Here is a 22,689-nt window from a genome sequence, read left to right on the forward strand (position 1 = left end):
CAGTTTCCATCAGTATTTCTGTCAAACACTCTCAGATTTTAATAATAATATAATGTCAAAACTCTAAAACTAATTTCACCCGAATCTGTAAAACTAAAACAAATAAAAAGAAATTGAGCAGATTAAAAAATGAAGCAAAGGAAGAAAAATCCATTCATTAACTTAGCTGATTAACTACAGTCAGTAAATTTATTTACATAGCACTTTTCACAGACATGTAATCACAAAGTACTGTACAATAAAATTGACTATATATAAAAAAATAAAAATACAGTAGAAAATTAAAATAGAGGTAAAACAAAACCAGTTACCAGTACTGTGCAAATGCCTTGAGCACCCCTCTTTTCTTTACATTTTACTTTCAAGGAGCCAGAGTTGTCATTTTTGACAGTTGGACAGGAAATCCATTTCTTCCACTTTTCTGGGTATTGGTCACAGCAGCAAGTATAGCAGCAGGTATAAGCAGAGATACCCAGAGTACAGAGTTTTCCAGCCACCTCCTCTAGTTTTTCCTAAGGGACCCCAATGAGTTCCCAAACCAGCTGAGAGATATAATCTCTCCATTGTTTCTCCTGGGGCCACATCCTGCAGTGCCCAGAACACTTCACACTGGACGCTTTCTGGTTATATGCAAAAACCACCTTAAACATCTCCTTTTGATATTTGGGGAGTAGGAGCTCTACTCCGAGACGGAAAAACACGTGAAATGGTCCATTCAGAGTCAATGTCCCTAGCTTTCATCAGAATGCTGTTAAAGCTCTCAGAGTTAAAGATCTTGTGAACTGGAACCTCTACCAGATGCTTTCAGCACATCTACAGTATGGGTATGCAAGGTCGTTCTGGCATCCTTCCCCACCACGTCCTCCAACTCACCACTAGCTAATGATCAACTGACAACTGGTATCCTCTCATAACCTGACAGTTCAGAACATACAGCTGCAGACCTGACTATATGATTACAAAATTGATCAGCAATCTATTGCTCAGGTGCGATGTGCACTCATAGACACACTTGTTTGAACATGGTGTTGGTTATGAATAAAGTAGGACTATCACAGAAGCCCCACAAAGCACTGCTTGGATTTGGACTGGACAGGCTATTCCCTTCAATCACACCCCTGCAGGTTTTGCTTCACTTCTTATGTTGAGTGTTGGGGACCCTAAGTAGCCCAGGTACATGCTGAATAGTTCTCAGATAGTATTCGGCATGTAAGCAGAGACATCAGCCAGGAAACGTTCGCCAACCCAAAGGTGCAGGGAAAAAAAAAAAACGCCCAAAACAACTGTTGAACCAGAAGGAAACAAGTATACCTGGAAAACTCCAGAGTAGAGTAGTAGAGTAGTACTTTCCCAGAGACTGGTTGCACAACCCAAGCTGTGCATTGAGGGGAGCCCAACTATATCTAGAGGTATATCTTGACCTTAACCACCAGCTCAGGATTCTTTCCCACCACATGTACCCAAATTCAGTTTCATTACCTGGGGGTTGCCAGTTAGTTGCTTGCACACATTCCAGGCTCTGGTTGTCAATCGTCAATCCAGTACTATCTTCAGTCAATTACTCATCATAAACTTGGAAAAACTTTATGTTGCATCCTGCCTACTTCACATTAACAGCAGTTATGTCACTTTCTATGTTCTCTGGTCACCACGTCACAATTTATTTTTTTAAAAAGTACAATAAAAAAAGGTTCTAATGCGTCATAATAATAAGCCAAATAAACAATTCTGAGAGTTCTGTACACGTCTCAACCTGAATATGAGGTCACATTTTCCCTTAGTTGTTGCAGTGATTTGGTTTGTCACCAGTGTGGGCTCTATCATCGTCACACTGCCATGTCTGACACCTCTCACTCATTTGTAATCTTTAACCAGTATGAATTCCCATGTGTCGTTTCAGGTTTGCCATCTGACTAAATCTTTTCCCACAGATCGCACAAGAATGTGGCTTCTCACCTGTGTGGATTCTTACATGAGTTTCCAGTGTTGATTTCTGACTGAATCTTTTACCACAGGTGCTACACGAATGCGGCCTCTCACCTGTATGAATTCTGATGTGAGTTTTCAAGTGTATCATACGACTGAATCTTTTCCCGCAGGTGCTACAAGAATGCGGTTTGTCACCTGTGTGATTTTGCACGTGAGTTTTCAAAGTTATCATGTGACTGAATCTCTTCCCACAGGTGTTACAAGAATGTGGCTTCTCGCCCGTGTGAATTCTCATGTGTGTTTTCAAGTTTGCCATCTGACTAAATCCTTTTCCACAGATGCTACAGGAATGTGGCTTTTCACCTGTGTGTGTTCTCAGATGTTTAGTCAGGTTGGATTTACACTGAAAGGCTTTTCCACAAGTGTCACATTTTACAGACTTTCTACTTGTATCAGTTTTACACTGGCTGTCTAAAGCCTGAGAGTCATTTACTCTGCTAATATGACTTCTGTCTATTTGATGTCTCAACAGATCTGCACATCTAGTCGATCCTGAGTCCACATACTTGCTTTCTTCCTCGTCTCTGCTCTCTGGTTCAGGACAGTTGTGAGAAAGGAGCTGGTCACTGTTTGGTTCACTTTCCTCATAAGTAGAAGTCACCATAAAGGTATCAGTCTCCTCTTTCAGTATAAGGTGCTCTCCCTCTTGACTGGTGTAGAGTTCCTCTGGTTCCTCTTTAATCTCTGGATGCCCTGGGTCTTTCTGATCAAGACTGGAGTTCCTCTCCGGGATGCAGACCTGCTGGAGGAGACCCTCCTCTTCCTTACATTCATGTTGTTGTGGGATTGCTGAAGGAACAAAAGGACACAAGAAAAAAGCTTCCTAATGTTATGACAGGAAAACACTAAAAACAGTATGATATGTCATTCAAAATATTAAACCTGACCTGTTTGCTTCAAAAGTCAATACTATTAATTCCAGTTTGCATAAGTCAGTTTTTGTTTCCAGTTTAGAAGTCAACTGCATGTGATCTTAATGTTCTGGATCTTCAGACCTGGCTTCAACAACTTAAAAAAAAAAAGAAAATGCTCAGTAAGTCAATAAAGTAGAATACTTGGAAAATACTTGGAAAACCAAAGCTGACCGAGTTCTCCCTTTGTTATCTTGTTCTTCGTTCACTGCCATAAAGAAGCTGCCTTCATGTTATCCGTGAACTCACCATCATAACATTGACCTACATATAATGAATCTGATTCAGGTGTAGAGCTGTGTGATGTCATGTCGTGTAATGAGACTTATGACTATGACTCAAACTAAATGACTAATATTAAGGAAAGAGGTGCGATATGTGGTCATCTCCATAGAAGCTTCCAAAATATTATTTATATTTATATTATTTATTATTATTATTATTTATTACTTTGTAATTTTCCACAGTTTATGTGTACAGGAAGTAAGTATGCAGCCAGTCTGAACCAGTTTGCTCATTGTAGCTCTTTTCATTCAGTCTCAAGGTCAGTCTTTCTTTATCAGGCAGGCTCACTCAATAAATGTCTCTCAGAGGGCAGTTCTTCGTTATCCAGCCTGCACAAAATGCTTTGTGTGTCTGTTCATGCTGGTCCTTCTGCAGCTTTAATGAAAGACTCAAAGACATTGGAAGTGGGCTTTTTTCCCCAGATTTCCTCCACACAGCTGAATCATTTTAGTCTGAGCTAAAGCTGCTGCAAAAGCTTACAGCAAAATTCATAATCATGATTATTCTTGGTCACATAAACCTATTGCAGTTTCACTTATTTAACAGGGTAAATTTTGAAAATAAAACTTACATTTAAGTCAAATCGATTTGTTTGTTTAAAAGAGACGAGAGTGATGGGAGACACAGTGTCGTTTTGCAGGGAGTTTGGCCCTGATTAGGCGGTGATTTTGATCACTAAACACATCTCAAAGGATGAAGATGGGTGGTGAGGAGCAGAGGACTCTCCTGCCTCAGGACACACAGGGTAAGGGACAGAGAGATCAAGCTGTCAGCCAGCTGTGGCACAAGTTTTGCCTCACATTTAACCTCAAAAGTGACTTTCTCTGTGCCTTACTCAGTGTTTAATGCTAAAAGTTTACATTTGTGTATATATATATATATATATATATATATATATATATATATATATAGCTGCACCTTGATTTTACTCTATTAGCCTAAAACTGAGCTCTGATCAGGGTCCTGCATGATGATCGCAGTTATACATACCTGTTATGTGTAACTTTGTCTCGGGTTTCCGGCTGATATCCAGCAGTCTGCGCTGACGGCTGATCTCCTCCTCATACTGGACCATCGTTTTTTCAGCCTCAGAGGAGATGTCTTCAGCTGTAGCAGTTAGTCTCTCCCTGATAAAGTCTCTCAAATGCTGAATTGAAGACATTGTTGCTTCAGTAACTGAAATATTTGTCAAACCAAAATCTTCCAGCTAACTGCAGACATATATGTATCACACCTGAAGATAACATCCATCAGAGCCCTTGAGTACTAAAGCTGTGTCCCAATTCAGGGGCTGCATCCTTCTCCGAGGCTGCTTTAATTGAGATCGTCTAGCCTACGACGCGCTGCTCCTGTTGCTTAGCAACCCTGACAGTAGCAGCTGAGAGCCTTTTTTACAGCATTGCTTGACGGATGTGAAAATGTCAATTGTATCTCATTTATTTAATTTTTGAGATGTGATGTGCCTTATATTGAGAGAAGACCACACCCAGGTGCAGTAATGTTAACACTAGGAAACAACAGTTAGGTATGTAGATAAAAGCAGAGTCATTTAAATCTAACTTTATTTAGTTAATAAAAGGATTCTCCTTTCTTTGCTTTATTTTAAACCTGCTCAGGTTAATTTTATTTGTTTTATTTTTAACAGATTTGGGTGAAATTATTTTTGTCCAGAAGCTCTGACTGTTATGTGTTTGCAGGAGCCAAATGCAGATTCTCAGACAAAGTGAGTCAAAAGAAAATACTTTTAATTTTATAGGTGGAAGTTCAACCTCTCTGGGTACTCCGGCATTCCTCCCACAGTCAAAACATACAATTAGTGGGGTTAGGTTAATTGGTGATTCCAAAATACCCATAAGTGTGAATGTGAGTGTGAATGGTTATCTCTCTCTCTCTCTCTCTCATGGAACTCATGGTGGGTTCACGCCCTCGGCCCATGCCTTCCTGGATTGGGAACACCTGGGCCTCATCAGACCAGCGGGTATTTAAGAGGGAGAAGGTCTGCTGTTTGACACTGGATTGTTGTGAAGGCTCTCATTAGTACAAGTCTAGCTTAAGTTTCCTGTGCCGACATATCAGACGTTAAAGTGTGTTTCTGTGTCTCTAGATTCCCCAGACCCATCCCCGTGTTTCCCTGTGTGGAGAGAGGTCGGCGTCGACATGTGTGTGATTTCCCTTTTTCCCTGGAACCCCGCCCCTCACGTCTTGTAAATAGCACAATTTCCGCACTGCCTGTAAATACACTTGGTGAAGAAATTGTAAATAAAACTTTCTCTGTTAAATCACAACCCCAGAGTCCTGCGTGTGGATCCTCAGAGCAACCCGTGACAGTCCAGCAAGAACACCACAAAAATTCAGAAGAAAAGCAACAAACAAAATCCCGACTGAAAAACAGACAAGGTCACAAAGAACAAAGGATAACTGAAATTATTTATACTAATACATGTTGTGCTTTTCATACTAATTTATACACATTAGAGCTAATCAGGGGAATAGGGAACGACTGAACACACATCAGAATTAATGACGCAGGAAGTAAAACTAAATACAAAGCATAAGAGACAAATGACCATCAAATAAAATGGGAAGTCAATGACTAACACTTAGACAAGACCCTGACACACTGAAACGTCACATAAAAGAACATGGGGGGAAAGTTGGGAAAAATAACATAAGCAACTTTTTGCAAACTGCTTCTGAGCTACACAAATTGACCTACATAACTTATTTTACTTCACTTGAGCACACTGGATGCTGGTAGTTATTCCACTTGCTTTCGATAGTTAAATCTTACTATAATAAACTTTTACTCGTCTATGAAAGGGCCCTAAAGTATGTTAAAGGAGCCACCTTCAGAATAAGAAACCTCTAACTGCAAGGCAAAAACTGTAGCAGCTGAACATCCCTATGCTATCAGACCTGAAGATGCTTTTAGCGACCTACAATCAGGCACTTAACCTGACACAAGGACAGAAAGAAAAACAAACAGAGACAGGACTTACTTCATACAGGAGACTTCAAACACAGAGACGGGATAAGACAGGACATGAAAGGAAACTAAGATCATCTGATGAACATAGAAAAGAAAACTCAAAATCACTATAATACTCAAAGGACTTAAGAGTTCTCTTAAATCCAAAAGAAAAAATCACGAGCCACCAAAAATTTTAAGACTCTGGGCCAAACACACTGAACTATGACAGTGAGATGAGCAGTCAGAGACTAATTATTCTTAATCTTTATCCTTTGTCTCCCCACATTCTCCTCCTCTACCTCCACTCCTTCATTTTCTTTGTTCTTCTTTGTAAAAGAGGAAGACAGGGAGAAGCCGCTCTCTTTCCCCCACACACACTCTCCCACCTCTGACTCTCCATCATTAGTTACGACCACAGGCGGACCTCTGCAAGAATGTGAAAATAAAAGGTTTTGTTTTGTACTGCATACATTAACATTATTTTCAAAGCTGATTTCAGAAAATTAATCTTATTCAGGCTTAGCTGTATTTAGGTGGTCACTCTGCAGTGACCTAAAAATATACCCAAGGAAAAGTGCAAATGGTTAGTAGCAAGTATCATCCATGAAAAAGAGAGGAGCAGAGAAAAGCCTGTGAAAAGTCCTGAAAGGGTTTCTTTATAGTGCACCTGAGCCTGACCTGCTCACATATGTTCATCCAAAATCAGGTCAGCTCCACCTAGCAGGTACCTGAATGAGACAGAGAACAAGAAAACACGGCCTGGCCTGTGGCTATCACACAGTGCATACTGTAATCATTATGTCAACATTATGTGCAAACAGAAATTTACTTTACTGCTCAGCCTTGTAAAAGGTGTAACTGTCACGAACATTTAGAAAGCTTCATATGTTTATGAGTTATTATGTAATATTTACAGAATCAGTTTTACTTTGTGATGCAGTATTTGAAAAGAATTCCTGGAATCCGAAGCTTTTTCTTACATGTCTGTGTGCGCATTAATTTCTCATTTCATTTATACGATGATGTGTTCAGGTTTGAGGACCTCCTGCGGCTTTTTGGAGACTTTCATGGATTTTAATATAACACTGGGTATGGACCTACTAACAGAGTTAAATTCTGTATAATGTAAAAACCAAAGAATAAACCCCAAATTCCAAAGGAAAACACACCCAAACTAACACCAGTCTGATGTCAAGATCCTGGAATGAAGACTGAAGAAAAGACTTTGTAAAAAATGTATTTATTTGAAAACCCTTCAGCTGGTTCCCACATTAAACAATGAACATAATGACTAATCTCCTCGTCAAGTGTGATCACAGAAACCTTGTTCTGATAACAGATTATTTAGAAAATAAAAACTGTGATAATGGAAAGCCCACGAAGTGAAAGAGAAACAACAATAACATACAAAAGCATTAATATACATGTTAAATAAAAATTTAGATTAACATTTGGAAAAAAAAAATATATGTTTAAAATGAAAATCATATGAGCAGTGATAGCCTCCACGACTAAAGAGACATGGGAAGTTTCCCTTCGAAAAACTAGCAAAATTAACTAACAAAATAATCAAGGAAATAAAATATAAAATACCTACAACAAATATAATACCAACCCATGAACAGACAAATCTAGAAGTGTACTAGAAGCAACACTAACAACACTCAATGGGGAGGGCTCCACACAAGGGGCGTCTCTCCTGCCTCTTTAGCTCTGATGGTGTAAGTAAAACATCCACTTCATTGAATGTCATTAGAATTTTTTTTCTATTATTTTTTAACATTTTCAGTTGGTTCTGGCATGCCCTTCTTCTTAGATCCAAGATAGCTGATTGATGCTGTACACGGGAAAACGATACACGGGGAACCACTAATGGGGTGCGGGGAGGCACTACGCAAAACAACATCTAGAGGATGTCGAAGGTACTGCCCATAATGTTTGACTGACATCTGATTTATGTGTAGCACATAAATACCACAATAATGATAGAGAGAAACTAAAAGGGAACTAAAATACAGATTTAAACTTACAACAATATGAAAGACTTCAGTCTATTTCACTTTAATGAACTCAGCAGTCTCTCCAATCCAAAGTCCAGCATAGAGCGGCTGAGTGAATGTGGTCTGGACTCTGTGGAGGAGAGTCATGGTTTCAGAGACGCTGTAGAAGGACAAAATACCTGCTCTGTGATCCAGGTACACTCCTACTCTGGAGGAACGAGGACCTGAGACAGGAGTTTTGATGTCATTGCACCAAAATGTATAACTGTTGTTGTTACATTCTAATGCAAAAGATTTGTCATCGTGTCCAAGACCACATTCATTTCCACTCCCTGCTCTGATGATATTCTTGTATGCAACTGCTACAAAAACTTGCCCACTAAACTGCACCTCCCAGTAACAGTGTCCAGTCAGACTCTGTCTACTCAGGACCTGCCACCAATAACTGAATCTGTCTGGATGATGAGAATAAGACTGTTGTTGCCTCACATATGTTGCTTTTCTGTTCCCCTCTGATAATAACAGATATGTGTTTGCTGTGTTTGGATCCAGTGTGATTTCACGTGAATATTTTAAGAATCTATCTCTGGTGTTTGGCTCTGGATCTGACAGTAAAACATCCACTTCAGTGACTGTCAGTGAGATGTTTATCCATTCCTGTCTCAGAATGTCCTGTAGTTTATCTCTGACCTCTGACACAGCTGCTGTCACATCCTCAAAGTAGCTCAGAGGATGGATATTGATGCTGGATGAGCCTGTAGACTCACTGAGTGCTGACAGTGAGGGGTAGTTGTGTAGAAACTGGATGTGATCCTCTGTGTGTGAGAGCTGCTTCAGCTCAGCATCTTTCCTCTTCAGCTCAGTGATCTCCTGCTCCAGCTTCTCCTGAAGCTCTTTGACTCGACTCACTTCAGTTTCCTGCTGGGATCTGATCTGCTGCTTCACATCAGAGCTTCTTTTCTGGATGAGATGGATCAGCTCAGTGAAGATCTTCTCACTGTGCTTCACTGTTTGATCAGCAGACTGATTGATGGCCTCCACCTCCTGTTGAAGCAGCTTCACATCTTTCTCTCTGTCCTGGATTCTCTGCTGGATGTTTTGTCGACTCACCTCCAGCTCTCTCTGCCTCTCAGTCCTTTCTGCTGCAGCTGAGACTGTGTCGTGGCCTTTATGTTCATCCACAGAGCAGAGATAACAGATACTCTGCTGATCAGTATGGCAGAACATCTTCATCACCTCATCATGACGAGAGCAGATGTTCTCCTGGAGCTTCTTGGAGGGCTCCACCAGCTTGTGTTTCTTGAATGTAGGTGAATCATAATGAGGCTGAAGGTGTTTCTCACAGTAAGATGCCAGACAGAATAAACAGGACTTGAAGGCTTTTATTTTTCTTCCAGTGCAGAAATCACAGGCCACATCTTCAGGTCCAGCATAGCAGTGATCAGCAGGAGCAGCTTGGAGTCCAGTCTTCTTCAGCTCCTCCACTAAAACTGCTAACATGGTGTTTTTCACCAGGACAGGCCTCGGTGTGAAAGTCTGTCTGCACTGAGGGCAGCTGTAGAAATTATTCTCCCCTTTGTCCCAGAAGCTTTTAATACAGTTCATACAGTAGCTGTGTCCACAGGGAATAGCCACCGGATCCTTCAGTAGATCCAAACAGATCGAACAAGAGAAGGTTTCTCGGTCCAGCTGAACTCCTTTCTGCGCCATTTCTCCTCTCAGTGTCAGTGACTGTGTAAGTTTCACTTCCTTATTATAGAAACTGGTCTGACCTCTGATCTGAACAACATGTGTTGCTGCTGTGAATGGGGCCTGCCAGCTCTAACACATGTTGGTTACACCCATCTTCATAATGTAGATCTAAAGGGGAGGGAACACAGAAAGATATGGACAGACAGGAGGTGCTTAGCTAGAGAGCAGGAAGAAGAGGAAGGGTTTTTCATGCTGTGATTCATTCCAGAAAGCGGGGAGAGGCTCTGTGTTTAATTGTTTTCTGTTCAAACCTTTAACTAAATAATATAAATGTCAATAACTGGATGCCTCTCTATTCTTTTTGTTAATCTGCTAAATGAATAGTTTCTGTTTCTTTTAACAATTCAAATAGCAGAAATGAAAAGCTGACAGCTTGTCAGACTCAGACTGTAAACCATAGAGACAGTTTATATATACATTTAGTCAGGGCAGTGCAGAGATGTTTAAAGGGGCGGGTGCTCACAGTCAAAAAGGGCTCATAGAAGCAGGCTGAAGAACAACAACGCACATTCATCAAGAATCTAATATGGAATCACATCACACTATATCACTGTCATCGGGTGGGCACAATGCAAAGCAAATGTAGCCTTTTTTTTACCTGATGGGGTACAATGTTGCTGTTTGGGGGGTTGCTTCTGCTCTTGCTGCTGATAGTGCTGGAGGGCAGGGCTGTGTTGATCTGAGACTGTAGAGATTAAACAGTCTACAGGAGAGATGGTAGATGATTAAACAAGTGTTATGAGATAATAATAAAACACAAAGATTGGTCACAGCGCTTGGAACCATAAGGCAACAAAACTGTGGGAAATAAACTAAGCTCTGCCTGTGAATCACTCTTTGCCTCTCTTCTTCCTTCCATCTCCTCATCTCATCTATCACATTCCACTTGCTGTCCATCTGAGAACGAGGCACAATTTGCTATTGAATTCATCTATTATTTAATTATAGATTTTAACAACTCTTGCACCTAATCCATAATAAAGCAATGATAGAAAAATGTTATAGAACCAAAACTTTGTGTTTATTATGTCTGTGAAGGTTCTCAGTCATCCAGGTCATCGTAGTCAAATGAGCTTGCAAAGAAAAGCGTCTGGACTTGTTTAAGTTGCTTGAAGACGTTTCACCTCTCATCCGAGAAGCTTCTTCAGTTCTAAGATCAAATGGTGGGGAGTCCCAGATTTAAACCTAGTGGGAGTATCCCCCCCCAGAGGGACAAAAGGACCCCCTGATGATCCTCTAATCGCCTGAGCCAAGGTGTGAAAGCCAAGGTGGCTTGCCTGTTCCATTTGCCCATTAGTTTGAGATGGAAACCGGATGGTAAGCTGACTTGAGCCCCTAGTTCCTTGCAAAACTCTCTCCAAACCCAGAACGTGAACTGGGGACCTCGATTGGAAAATATGTCTTGGGGAATATCGTGGAGACGGAACACATGCTGTGTAAGAATCTGGCTGGTGTTCAGAGCTGATGGGAGCTTAGGCAGAGCAATGAAATGCACAGCTTTGGAGAACCGATCGATGATGGTCAGAATAACTGTTACCTGAGGATGGTGGGAGACCAGTGATGAAGTCCAGTGCAATATGAGACCAGGGGCATCTAGGAACGGGCAACGGGCGAAGGAGGCCAGCAGGAGGTGAAACCTAAACTGGAAAAAACTAACACAACACAGAACTGAAACCTAAAATGGAGATGCAGGGAGACGACACAGAATGATGCAGGAAAAAACACAGATGAACCGGCGAGGAGCACACGAGGACACATAGTATAAATACACACAGGGGGAGACATGGAATGGCAAAGACACAGCTGAACCTAATTGACTACACAGACAGGGGGAAATGTGAACAGAACACACTAACAAAGGACATGGACCTTCACAATAAAACAGGAAATGCACAGAGACACGGTACAGACACTAAATAGAGGGGAACACAGAAACCAAACTCTAAGAACTAACTAAGGCTACATTCACACTGCAGGCGAAAGCGCATTAAATCCGATTTTTTTGACCCTATGCGACCCTATATCCGATCATGCTATGACAGTGTGAACGGCACAAATCCGATATTTTCAAATCTGATCTGCGTCACTTTCACATGTGGTACTGAATACTGAATCTGAATATGCAAATTAGGGAAAATTTACATCAAATCAAACATGAGCAATGGCTGATTTGATGACCAAAATCAATGATGATACTTAGAAACACATTACATTGCACATTACATTTTCATGCAGTTAGAAGTTTGAACCTGCAGCTTTATTAAATGAACACCTGGTATCCAACAAGAGTTTAGTTTAAACTAAACTTTAGGAACAAAAAAGTAAGAATCAACAGAATTAAACAAAGAACCAACAGCACAGGAAAGTTTAATCTTCATGAAAAACACATGCAGTGACTTCAACGTCCACAATAACACAATGTGTTTGGGCTTATGTGTGTAAGTTTCCAGCTTTAATCTTATGTAACAAGACCTCTTTATAGGTCAATAGAGGAATGAAGTCATTGTTGAACTACTGCATGTGTGTGTGTCACCTCTACAACCTAAAACAATAAAATATGATCTTTGAGTAATGTAAATTCAGAATTCTTTGTAAATCATACGAATAATCACCAAATAAATTAAACAAACAAAGTGATATGGGAGTAAAATATACCATACTGATGTGAATAGGAGGTCATCTTTTCCCTCGGCTGTTAGGGTACCTGGGTCGTTGACCCAGTGTTTTGTGTTTGTGGTTTTTTGAGTCTTGTTTAATCAATATTCTGTTCTCTGTGTATCTTATGTTTCCTAGTTATCAGAATCAGAATACTTTATTAATCCTTCGGGATTAATAAAGTATTCTGATTTACTTTATTAAATCAGAATTCAAGGGCTTACGCCCTTGAATTTATTCAGTATTTGTTGTTTAGGTTTCCTTGGTTAGTATTTGGTCCCATTCATGTCTTTGTCTCATGTCTTCTTTCGTCCCTTGCTCTCTGTCCTTTTTGCTCTGCTGCAAACAGAAGCAGAGAAAACTGGAGCTTCTGGTCTTGGCCAGATCTCTTTTGAAAAAGACATTTTAAAGTCAATGAGACTTTTTACCAGATAAATAAATAAAGAATATAAAAGTCTTCTACTTTATGATGGAAATGTTCTTTCTGGCTCAAAATGACATCATTTATCTGAATCTGTAGAAGAAGAAACAATCTCGGAAAAGTCACTTTACTCTGTGTCTCACTGGATGTTCAAAGTTTTTAACAAAAGAGAAAAAGAGAAGCATTCTTTGATTTTAGTCTGTTAGCCCACAAGCTGAGTTTTGATCAGAGTCCTGCATGAGTCAGTGTTATTTCACTGAGACCATCACAGTTTTACACACCTGTTCTGTATGACTTTGTCTCAGGTTTGCGGTGATATCCAGCACTCTGAGCTGATGGCAGATCTGGTCAGTCCACAGTAGCTTCAACCACTAAATTAGCTCTAACACATCACCAAACCAAAGTCTTCCAGCTAAGAGTACATCAAAGGTGAAAAGCGAGATCTAGAATGTCATCATTTCTGCTCTCCTCTTTCTTCTTCTACTTCTGGACCGCACACATCTGTCGCTGCCCTACTCAGGTCGATCTAATGAAAATCAGCCAGATATAATAATCAGAAATCCAAATGTAGAATATATAGTTCCCCATTGATCCAATTTGGGTATTAATTTTAAGAAGCAGTCTGTAATGCTCACCCCAGCATAGTTGAAGCAGATCATCAAAGCATGCTGAACACTTTCTACCATTCCACATGTGCATTTTCTATCCAGGTACTCAACAGCACCAAACCATAATTTTGAATCCATGACTTTGATCTGGTGAAAATCACCCTATCCCTACTGTTCATTTTTACACACAACAGATGGTGTTTCTGTATCTTAATATATGACTGAATGAAAAGTAATGACAACTATTATTTTCAATCTTCCATTGCTTCTACCTGTTGTTTCTCTGTATTATTGTTGGATCTTTACCTTCCAATAAAGTGCCTTCAATATAAACTGCCTTGAGGTAACTTGTTGTAATTTGGTGTTTTATGAAGAAAATTGAATTGAACTATTGTGGCAGAAAAGTTGGATGCAAACCAAGACTAAAAGTCCTCAGGCAGGAGTCATAGCTGGGCTTTAGCATCTGGGTCACCCACTTTACCCAGGGAGCTAAACCAGCATCTCCTTTGAATCAGTTGGTGATTTGTTTGTCTGGCAGTTTCAGGCTGGGAAAGCTTGTTAAACTTTAACAAAACATTATTTGGCACCAACGTGAATGATTTGGGCCATGTTTATCAAGTCTGAGTCAGGAAGCAAAGGTCACCTCCTTTATGCAAGATTTCATCTTATGCCAACAGGGGAAAAAATCACGAGTTCTTAAACAAGCTGTAGGTCATGCTACTACACACATTTCAATATGTAAGCATTTCATCATGTTTTAGAGTCTCAGAGTTATTTCAGCCTCATCTTCACATATTTTCACAAATATTCACATTATCTCCAAGATCCAGTTGTGAAATTTTTTCCTTCAGTGTAACCGATTGCAACACAATAAATGACTGACCAGTGATTAGTGTTTTACAGTGATTACGACAGAAAGCCTGTTTCTGCCACTGGTGCCAAGCATTTGCTCTTTTCAGATTGTTCAATTGTGGAGGTTTTTACATTCTTTACCTTACAATATAAAGCACCCTGAGGCAACTGTTGTTTTTTTGGCACTATATAAATATAAATGAATTGAACTGATAGCAACTTTATGAATGAGAAAATGAAAACAAGTGTCAGTCAGCTGGTTCATGTCCAGCAGGAGGGGAGGAATCAGTGAGTCTGTTACTCGAGTTACTTACTCAGAGGTAAAGTTAAAGAAAACGACTTTCCTTCATCTCACTAAACCTGCTTTCTGGACCAAGACCCTGAATGAACCCATATGTAAAGGACTGTAGGTTTTAAGCAGGCTCACGTAATGGCAACACAATAGATGAGGAAAGTGGGGGAACTCTGACGACATCTAGTGGACATCTTGGAGATGACGGGTCTGAACAGAGAGCAATGCAGGTCTGTGGAGAAGATTGCAGCACACTGTGAAATATGAACTATGAATAATATCTACATCTGTAATGATGTAATCAAAATAGTCTCCATGTAGTTTAAGTTCTGTTACTGTACTTATGAAGCAAACTGCACACACAGAGTTGGCAAACATTGAGTTTACTTGCATTTAGGCAAAATGATATAAACACTTATCATGAGCCAATATAGCACATTTAACTGCTTTTATTTAGCAGGGATTACACAATAGACAAAATTAGACACAAAAAATTTTAATCAAATCTTGCAACATGTTGCTAAGAAGAACCAGGACAACCAGGTCAAAGCCATACTGAAGTATAACCTTCATTAACATAAATCACAAAGAAAAAATATTTAAATAAAAATTGTATACTTGTCTTGAACTTTTTTAAAATCTTTATTTCTGTGTATTAAAACTTATTTATTGGCTGATAAAAAGGAATCACATCATGGTTGTTACAAGGAACAAGTGATGAAAAACTCATTTTCATGTTTGTTTTCTTCTATACTGAAGAAGAAATACAAGTTTCTGTGGTAAATATTAAAAGAGCATCGATGTTCAATAAATATTTGTGTCACCTTTAAAGACCAATAAAAAAATATCAAATTTAGAGAAACATAAAGTCAGGGCTGGAACAAACAACATAGAGTGCTCTTCACTGCTGTGGACAGAAAATGTACCGTGACTTGGAGCATGAGGTCATTTTCTACCTCGGGTGCTGCAGTGATTTGGTTTGTCACTCAGGTGGATCCTTAGATGAAAATTCAGTCCTGATTTCCAACTGAATCTTTCCCCACAGGAGCTACAAATATATGGTTTCTCACCTGTGTGGATCCTTCTGTGACTTTTCATAGTCGACAAGTCTCTAAACTCTTTCCTACAGACGTTGCAAGAATACGGTTTCTCACCGGTGTGGATTCTCAAATTAGTTTCTAGTCCTGATTTCTTACCAAATCTTTTCCCACATGTGCTACAGAAATACGGCTTCTCACCTGTGTGGATTCTCACGTGACTTTCAAATCCGGATTTCTTATTAAATCTTTTCCCACAGGTGATGCAAAAATATGGCTTCTCGCCTGTGTGGATCCTTACGTGAGTTTCCAATCCTGATTTCCAAATGAATCTTTTCCCACAGGTGCTACAAGAATGTGGCTTCTCACTTGTGTGAACTCTCATGTGTCTCGTCAGATTGGATTTACACTGAAAAGTTTTTCCACAAGTGTCACAGCTTACAGATTTTTTACTTGTATCAGTTTCACTCCGAGACTTATCTGTTCTGTTTTTGTGACGTCTCCTTTTCTTCAGCTCCGCATTTCTAGTTGATCCCGAGTCCACATGCTGGTTTTCTTCCTGTTCCTCAAGCTCTGGTTCAGGAAAGTTAAGAGCAAGGAGCTGGTCATCGTTTGGTTCTGATTCACTGAGGTCACTTTCCTCAAAACTAGAAGTCACCATAAAACTATTGATCTCCTGCTTCAGTACAATCTCCTCCAGCTCCTGACTGGTGCAGAGTTCCTCCTGTTCCTCTTTAATCTGTGGAGGATCTGGGTCCTCCTGGTCCAGACTTGAGTTCCTCTCCTGCTGATTGGCGACAAACTCCTCCTCCTTACAGGTAGTTTGCTGGTGGAGGTCTAAAAGAACAATAAAAAAAATGTAATTATAGAAAAACACTTCTGAGAAGATAAAATAAAGTTTTAGTTAAAGTCTGTAATGAGGGCATGTTGCTCACATTTGCAGGTGAAATTAAAAGTGTGTAAAAATGAAGTTATTTGTGCACTCTGATGCAAATGAGAACTTGAGTTCTGACATTTTTCAGCAACATTAAGAGTAAAAAAAACCTTTAAAACAAAAAAGAACTCACTTATTTCTGACTGACTGATGATCTATTTTGGAGTTGATCTAGAAACTGATCTACATCTTGATATTTTTCAAAATAATCTTCACTATTGGGGGTGGCTGTAGCTCAGGCGGTAGAGCAGATCATCTACTGATCGGTTCGATTCCCGGCTTCACCTAGTCTGCATTTCAAATATCCTTTGGCAAGATACTAACTCCAAGTTGCCTCAAGTTGCTCTTTGATCTGTGGAATGTGTGTCTGAATGTTGGTAGAAAGCACTAAGAAAAATGTGCTTGTGCGAATGGGAGTGAATACACAAGTTTTGTAAAGCGCTTTGAGTGCTCAAGATTGAGTAGAAAAGCGCTATATAAGAACCAGTCCATTTAAAATTCCCTGTCATGTTTTCACGAATACACATTAAATAGATCTGACTGATACAAACTGTAGGTTTAATATTAATGTTAACACTTCAGAAAAGCGATTACAGTTTTACCGGTGGTCTGTAAATCTTTCTCAGGTTTCCAGATGTTATGCAGCTGTCTGAGCTGCTCTTCCCCGGTCCAGACGACGATGCCTTCATCCTCGTGTTTCACTACAAGCTGTTCTCCCTCTTGACTGATGCAGAGTTCCTCCTGTTCCTCTTTGATCTGTGGAGGCTCTGTGTCCTCCTGGTCCAGATTGAAGTTCCTCTCCTGGTTGCAGACCTGCTGGCCAGCCAGATCTTCCTCCTCCTTACACTTCATGTTGATGTGGGACTTGAGGAACAAAGTAAAAAGAAAAAGATTAGACAGGTAAAGGTGCAGCCTCAATCAGCAGGGCTGTACACTGTGAGCATGTTGCTCACATATGTGAGAGAGGTTTGTACAAATGTTTCAGAAGCACCATGTGACTCACTCTCTTTTTTGGAAAGTCTTATTAATTCACTTTATAACTATTACTTTGAAGATAAATTTCTACTATCACAAAGATATTATGACCTCTTTAAAAACAAACACCAGCAACTACATGACTTAAATTCCATGTTTAGATGAAGGTAAAAGGCAATGCCTTTTGACAGGGGAAAAACCTCCACACAGAAGAATCTTACTTGGCTGAATCATAAATTATTCACCATGATTAAAACGGCAGATGAGCAATAATCTGCATTTTATTTTAGCCAAAGAGGAATGTTTCTGTTTGTCTGTGATCTGACTTTTTTTGCTGGGTCCAAATTTCATTTTATCCTGTGTAAGTTTGTTTCTCTTCCTGTTAACTAGCAAAGTCAAAATCACCTTGATTAATTTAACTTTAATTAAATTATAAATGTAATAATTTTATTGAACAATTAATTTCATTTCAATGAAAAACAATTACTTAAAAGAAAGAGATTACGTTAAGATTAAGAGAGACATATGGCCATCTTTTAGTGAGTTAGACCCTGATTAAGGGGTATTTTTAAAAGTAAAGCCCATCTCTCAAAGTCCCTGCCGGTGTTGTGCCAAAAAGTGATTGCCTGCCAAAAACTGATTTCCAATGTTTCTGTGTATTTTTTATGTGTAATATCTTTATGTATCTTTGTAAACTCTGTTCACCGAAGTCTATTTACGAAGGGGTTATATATAGAATTAAAAAATTATCTGTTTTTCAAGTATATTTACAACTCTGTGTTATTGTACTTACATTATAACTAATCCGATCCTTTATCCAAACTTAAAATATTTTTACTGAACTATTGTAATATTTGCTGCCATTTCTGCTGTCCTCTTGGCCAGCTTACTCTTACAAAAGACATTTTTAATGTTAATGAGATTTTTTTAACTGCATAAATAAAGGTTATATAAAAGTCACTCCCAAAAACTGATTGCGGCTTCTACTTTGTTACACTAATGTTGTTTGTGGCTCAAGATGACTCTTTGTCATCCATAAGGGAAGCATTTGACATATGTTTCACATACTATAGCCCAACAAGTTACTTATAGCAGTTTAAATACCAGCAATCAGTTTTTGGCAAATACCGGAAATCAGTTTTTGGCAGACAATTACTTTTTGGCACAACACCGGCCTGCCTCCACCTCGGGAAGTCTGTGGGTGCAGACGGAGGTGAGGAGCACCACAGGCGGCAGAGAACTGTCTGTAGCCCCGGAGTGAGGCATCGTGAACCGAAGCAGACAGCGAACTGTGGCACAGTGCAGAAAACAGAAGCTTTCCCTCCCTGTTTGATTTTGATGTGTCTCATGAATGTCTATTGTTAAAAGTTTACCCTTTAAAAAAGGGACGCACTTGTTTGATTAGCTGCTCTCTGATTTTAGCCTGTTAGCTTACAGACTGAGCTCAGATCATTCCTGTGTTAGTTCATTGAGAACATCACAGTTTTACATACCTGCTGCGTGACTTAATCTCGGGTCTCCGGCTGATATACAGCAGTCTGAGCCAATGGCTGATCTCATCATCCTGGACGACTGTTTTTAATGTTTTTAACCACGGAGATTTCTTCTGCATCATCGGTCTCTCATTGTTAAACTCTCCCAGAAACTGAAGACAGTTGTGCGGTACGAGTTGTGCCATTTCCGCGCTTCTTGTTCTTCTATTGAATAGACGGCAGACTACACATGTCCAAGGGTAATACTGTCCTCCTCAGGCCATTGGCATCAAGTCAAAGCCTTAAAGTCTGGTACTTTGCGCATGGTAATTTTTTACGAACAGCAGAATCACAAGACAAAGCGTGCCAATGTTTATACTTTTAACTGTGACTGCGAAATAGATGAAAAAGTAGATGTTAAAAAAGAGACTTATAGTTTTAACATTGGGCTGGTAGAAAGCTATGAGTTTCTGTCCCTTTGTCTGACCTTAGAGACTTATTTTAAAAGGAAACATTACAGTCCTTTAAAGAAAGTATTTTCACCTCTGTTCCCCCCTCTGTACTTAGCTTTTTTGTTGTCATGTCAGTAATTGTCCAGTTGATGGCTCCCTTGGATCACAAGCCTCTCTGATGAGTCCAAGTGAATATATTCTTAATAAACAGCTTTGAAGAATTTGTGACCAACTTTGTTTAATTCGGAACATCATCATCATGAGTCAAACTCACTCTTGGATCTACAAAATATTTAACAAAAACAAACATCACTGAATCATAAGGTATTTGCTCCAACTCTTAGTCCAGAAACACATGAGTGAACTAGATCAGCTGCTCCTCCAGTTCAGCTGTGGATTTATATAATTATTTATATCTGTAAAGTGGGTATGCAGGGTTTTTCAGTACTAATATAAGCATTTTATATCATCGCTTTATTGACAGATGTTTGTTTTTTTTAAAAAAGGTGTTCAAGGTCAGGTATCAGTTTGAAAAAAACAAACAAACACACTGAGTTGAACTTGAACTTCCTACTGACAGAAACTAAAATTGGTGCAAAAATAACCAGAACATATAAGAAGCATCCTGGAGGTGCTGCAGACAAGTAAGGACCAATAACATGTCAACAGGAAATCCTTTTTACAATTTTTTATTTATTTTTAGATTTTTACTCTCCATTTTAAGCCATGATGTTTGCTGATACTGTGTTCCTACTGTTTGTTCTCATTAATAGTTCTGTTCTGTTTTTAACATTCTGTGCTGAAGCTGGAGGAAATGTTTCTACAGTGTCAGATGATACAGCTCCAAACTAAATAAGTGACTAACTAACGATGCTTTAATACACTTTACTATAAATTATGATATAGTGCACTTTCTTAAAATGTCTTATTGCTCTGTAATTAATTGTTTTCTTTATAAATGTACAAAGTAATGAGAATAAAATCTGTGTGATAAAGGAAGGTCTGTAGACTTCTCTGTTAAGATCAGTGAAGAGAAACAACAACATACAAATACCTAAAAAAAATATTCAGTAAACATTTAGAAGATAGAGAAGTTTATGTTTTCATGTGGAGAAATTTTTCAAATAAAAATATTCATAAGCATTGATAGTCTCCATGCCTGAACAGACACAGGAAAGAGCTCCACCTATAAAACGTAAAAACATCAAGACAACATCTTGAAGATGTCGAGGTACTGCCCATAATGTTTGACTGACATCTGATTTATGTGTAGCACATAAATACCACAATAATCATAGAGAGAAACTAAAAGGGAACTAAAATACAGATTTAAACTTACAACAATATGAAAGACTTCAGTCTATTTCACTTTAATGAACGCAGCCATGTGTCCAACCCAAAGTCCAGCATAGAGCGGCTGAGTGAATGTGGTCTGGACTCTGTGGAGGAGAGTCATGGTTTCAGAGACGCTGTAGAAGGACAAAATACCTGCTCTGTGATCCAGGTACACTCCTACTCTGGAGGAACGAGGACCTGACATGGGTATTTCATTGTTGTTGTACCAAAATGTATAACTGTTGTTGTAATAATCTAATGACCAAGATTTGTCATTACGTCCAAATTCACATTCATTACCCCCTCCTTTTCTGCTGATATTCTTGTATGCGACTGCTACACAAACTCCTCTCCCTCTCCACTCCACCTCCCAGTAACAACGTCCAGTCAGACTCTCTCTACTCAGGACCTGAGACCTGTCAGTGAATCTGTCTGGATGATCAGAATAAGACTGTTGTTGATTCATTAATGTTACTTTTCTGTTCCCCTCTGATAATAACAGCTGTTTGTTTACTGTGTTTGGATCCAGTGTGATTTCAATTGAATATTTTAAGAATCCAGCTCTGGTCTTTGGCTCTGGTGGATCTGACAGTAAAACATCCACTTCAGTGACTGTCAGTGAGATGTTTGTCCATTCCTCTCTCAGAATGTCCTGTAGTTTATCTCTGACCTCTGACACAGCTGCTGTCACATCCTCAAAGTAGCTCAGAGGACGGATATTGATGCTGGATGAGTCTGTAGACTCACTGAGTGCTGACAGTGAGGGGTAGTTGTGTAGAAACTGGATGTGATCCTCTGTGTGTGAGAGCTGCTTCAGCTCAGCATCTTTCCTCTTCAGCTCAGTGATCTCCTGCTCCAGCTTCTCCTGAAGCTCTTTGACTCGACTCACTTCAGTTTCCTGCTGGGATCTGATCTGCTGCTTCACATCAGAGCTTCTTTTCTGGATGAGATGGATCAGCTCAGTGAAGATCTTCTCACTGTGCTCCACTGTTTGATCAGCAGACTGATTGATGGCCTCCACCTCCTGTTGAAGCAGCTTCACATCTTTCTCTCTGTCCTGGATTCTCTGCTGGATGTTTTGTCGACTCACCTCCAGCTCTCTCTGCCTCTCAGTCCTTTCTGCTGCAGCTGAGACTGTGTCGTGGCCTTTATGTTCATCCACAGGGCAGAGATAACAGATAATCTGCTGATCAGTACGGCAGAACATCTTCATCACCTCATCGTGACGAGAGCAGATGTTCTCCTGGAGCTTCTTGGAGGGCTCCACCAGCTTGTTAAGTCACTTTTATTCATAAAAAACCCCCAGAACTTAAATATAATTAAAAACCACACATAAACATAATCATAGAACAATTAAAAGTAAAACATACCAAAAACACATCAAATGGAGAGTGAAGCAAATATTATTAATAACAACAAATGCACATATTAATAATATAAACCAAAATCCAAACCAAAATCATTCAATAAAAAGTCTACAAACAGAAACAACAATTTGAAACAGCAATAAGAAAACAGTGAAAGTGACTACAGATATAGACCTTCCTAGGGAGGCCTGAAGTGCAAACATACCCTCTACACTCCCTTCATAAAACAGGGGACCATGATTACCACCATAGTTGGCCGGTCTGAAGGCACTGACCTCAACTTCCATACAATGTTTGAGCAGGACAACCAGGACAGACCCACAACACACAGAGCCTTAAGCGACCGCAGGCAAATCTCATCCACCCCACCACCACAGTGAT

The 22,689-nt window shown here is 39.5% G+C and overlaps 3 protein-coding genes across 5 annotated transcripts; all 3 read right to left on the bottom strand.

Annotated features, from left to right (window-relative positions):
• Positions 1-239: 239 nt before the first annotated feature.
• On the bottom strand, positions 240-19,289 carry LOC146368161 (uncharacterized). 2 transcript variants are annotated; one of them, XM_084913718.1, is made up of 3 exons: positions 19,176-19,289; positions 17,310-17,571; positions 15,171-16,610 (listed from the first exon to the last, which is right to left on the bottom strand). In XM_084913718.1, the coding sequence occupies exons 2-3, from the start codon at positions 17,557-17,559 to the stop codon at positions 15,682-15,684; spliced, it is 1,179 nt and encodes a 392-aa protein (XP_084769844.1). In that variant the 5' UTR covers positions 17,560-17,571; positions 19,176-19,289; the 3' UTR covers positions 15,171-15,681. The 2 variants fall into 2 exon arrangements, with proteins under 2 accessions (XP_084769845.1, XP_084769844.1); XM_084913719.1 differs by lacking the exons at positions 15,171-16,610; positions 17,310-17,571; positions 19,176-19,289 and adding exons at positions 240-2,778; positions 4,176-4,487.
• On the bottom strand, positions 7,387-14,859 carry LOC146368162 (tripartite motif-containing protein 16-like). 2 transcript variants are annotated; one of them, XM_084913684.1, is made up of 3 exons: positions 11,446-14,859; positions 10,507-10,593; positions 7,387-10,016 (listed from the first exon to the last, which is right to left on the bottom strand). In XM_084913684.1, the coding sequence occupies exon 3, from the start codon at positions 9,864-9,866 to the stop codon at positions 8,208-8,210; it is 1,659 nt and encodes a 552-aa protein (XP_084769810.1). In that variant the 5' UTR covers positions 9,867-10,016; positions 10,507-10,593; positions 11,446-14,859; the 3' UTR covers positions 7,387-8,207. The 2 variants fall into 2 exon arrangements, with proteins under 2 accessions (XP_084769810.1, XP_084769809.1); XM_084913683.1 differs by having other exon boundaries at positions 10,507-10,611.
• Positions 19,290-20,203: 914 nt separating the features above from the next.
• On the bottom strand, positions 20,204-22,187 carry LOC146368163 (tripartite motif-containing protein 16-like). The gene has a single exon (XM_084913717.1). It carries the CDS (start codon positions 22,152-22,154, stop codon positions 20,967-20,969), a length of 1,188 nt encoding a protein of 395 aa, XP_084769843.1. The 5' UTR covers positions 22,155-22,187; the 3' UTR covers positions 20,204-20,966.
• Between the last annotated feature and the right edge of the window lie 502 nt (positions 22,188-22,689).

Source organism: Perissodus microlepis, chromosome 18 (genome assembly GCF_051167445.1).
Source record: "Perissodus microlepis isolate ML-2025 ecotype Zambia chromosome 18, ASM5116744v1, whole genome shotgun sequence".
NCBI classification, from domain to species: domain Eukaryota; kingdom Metazoa; phylum Chordata; class Actinopteri; order Cichliformes; family Cichlidae; genus Perissodus; species Perissodus microlepis.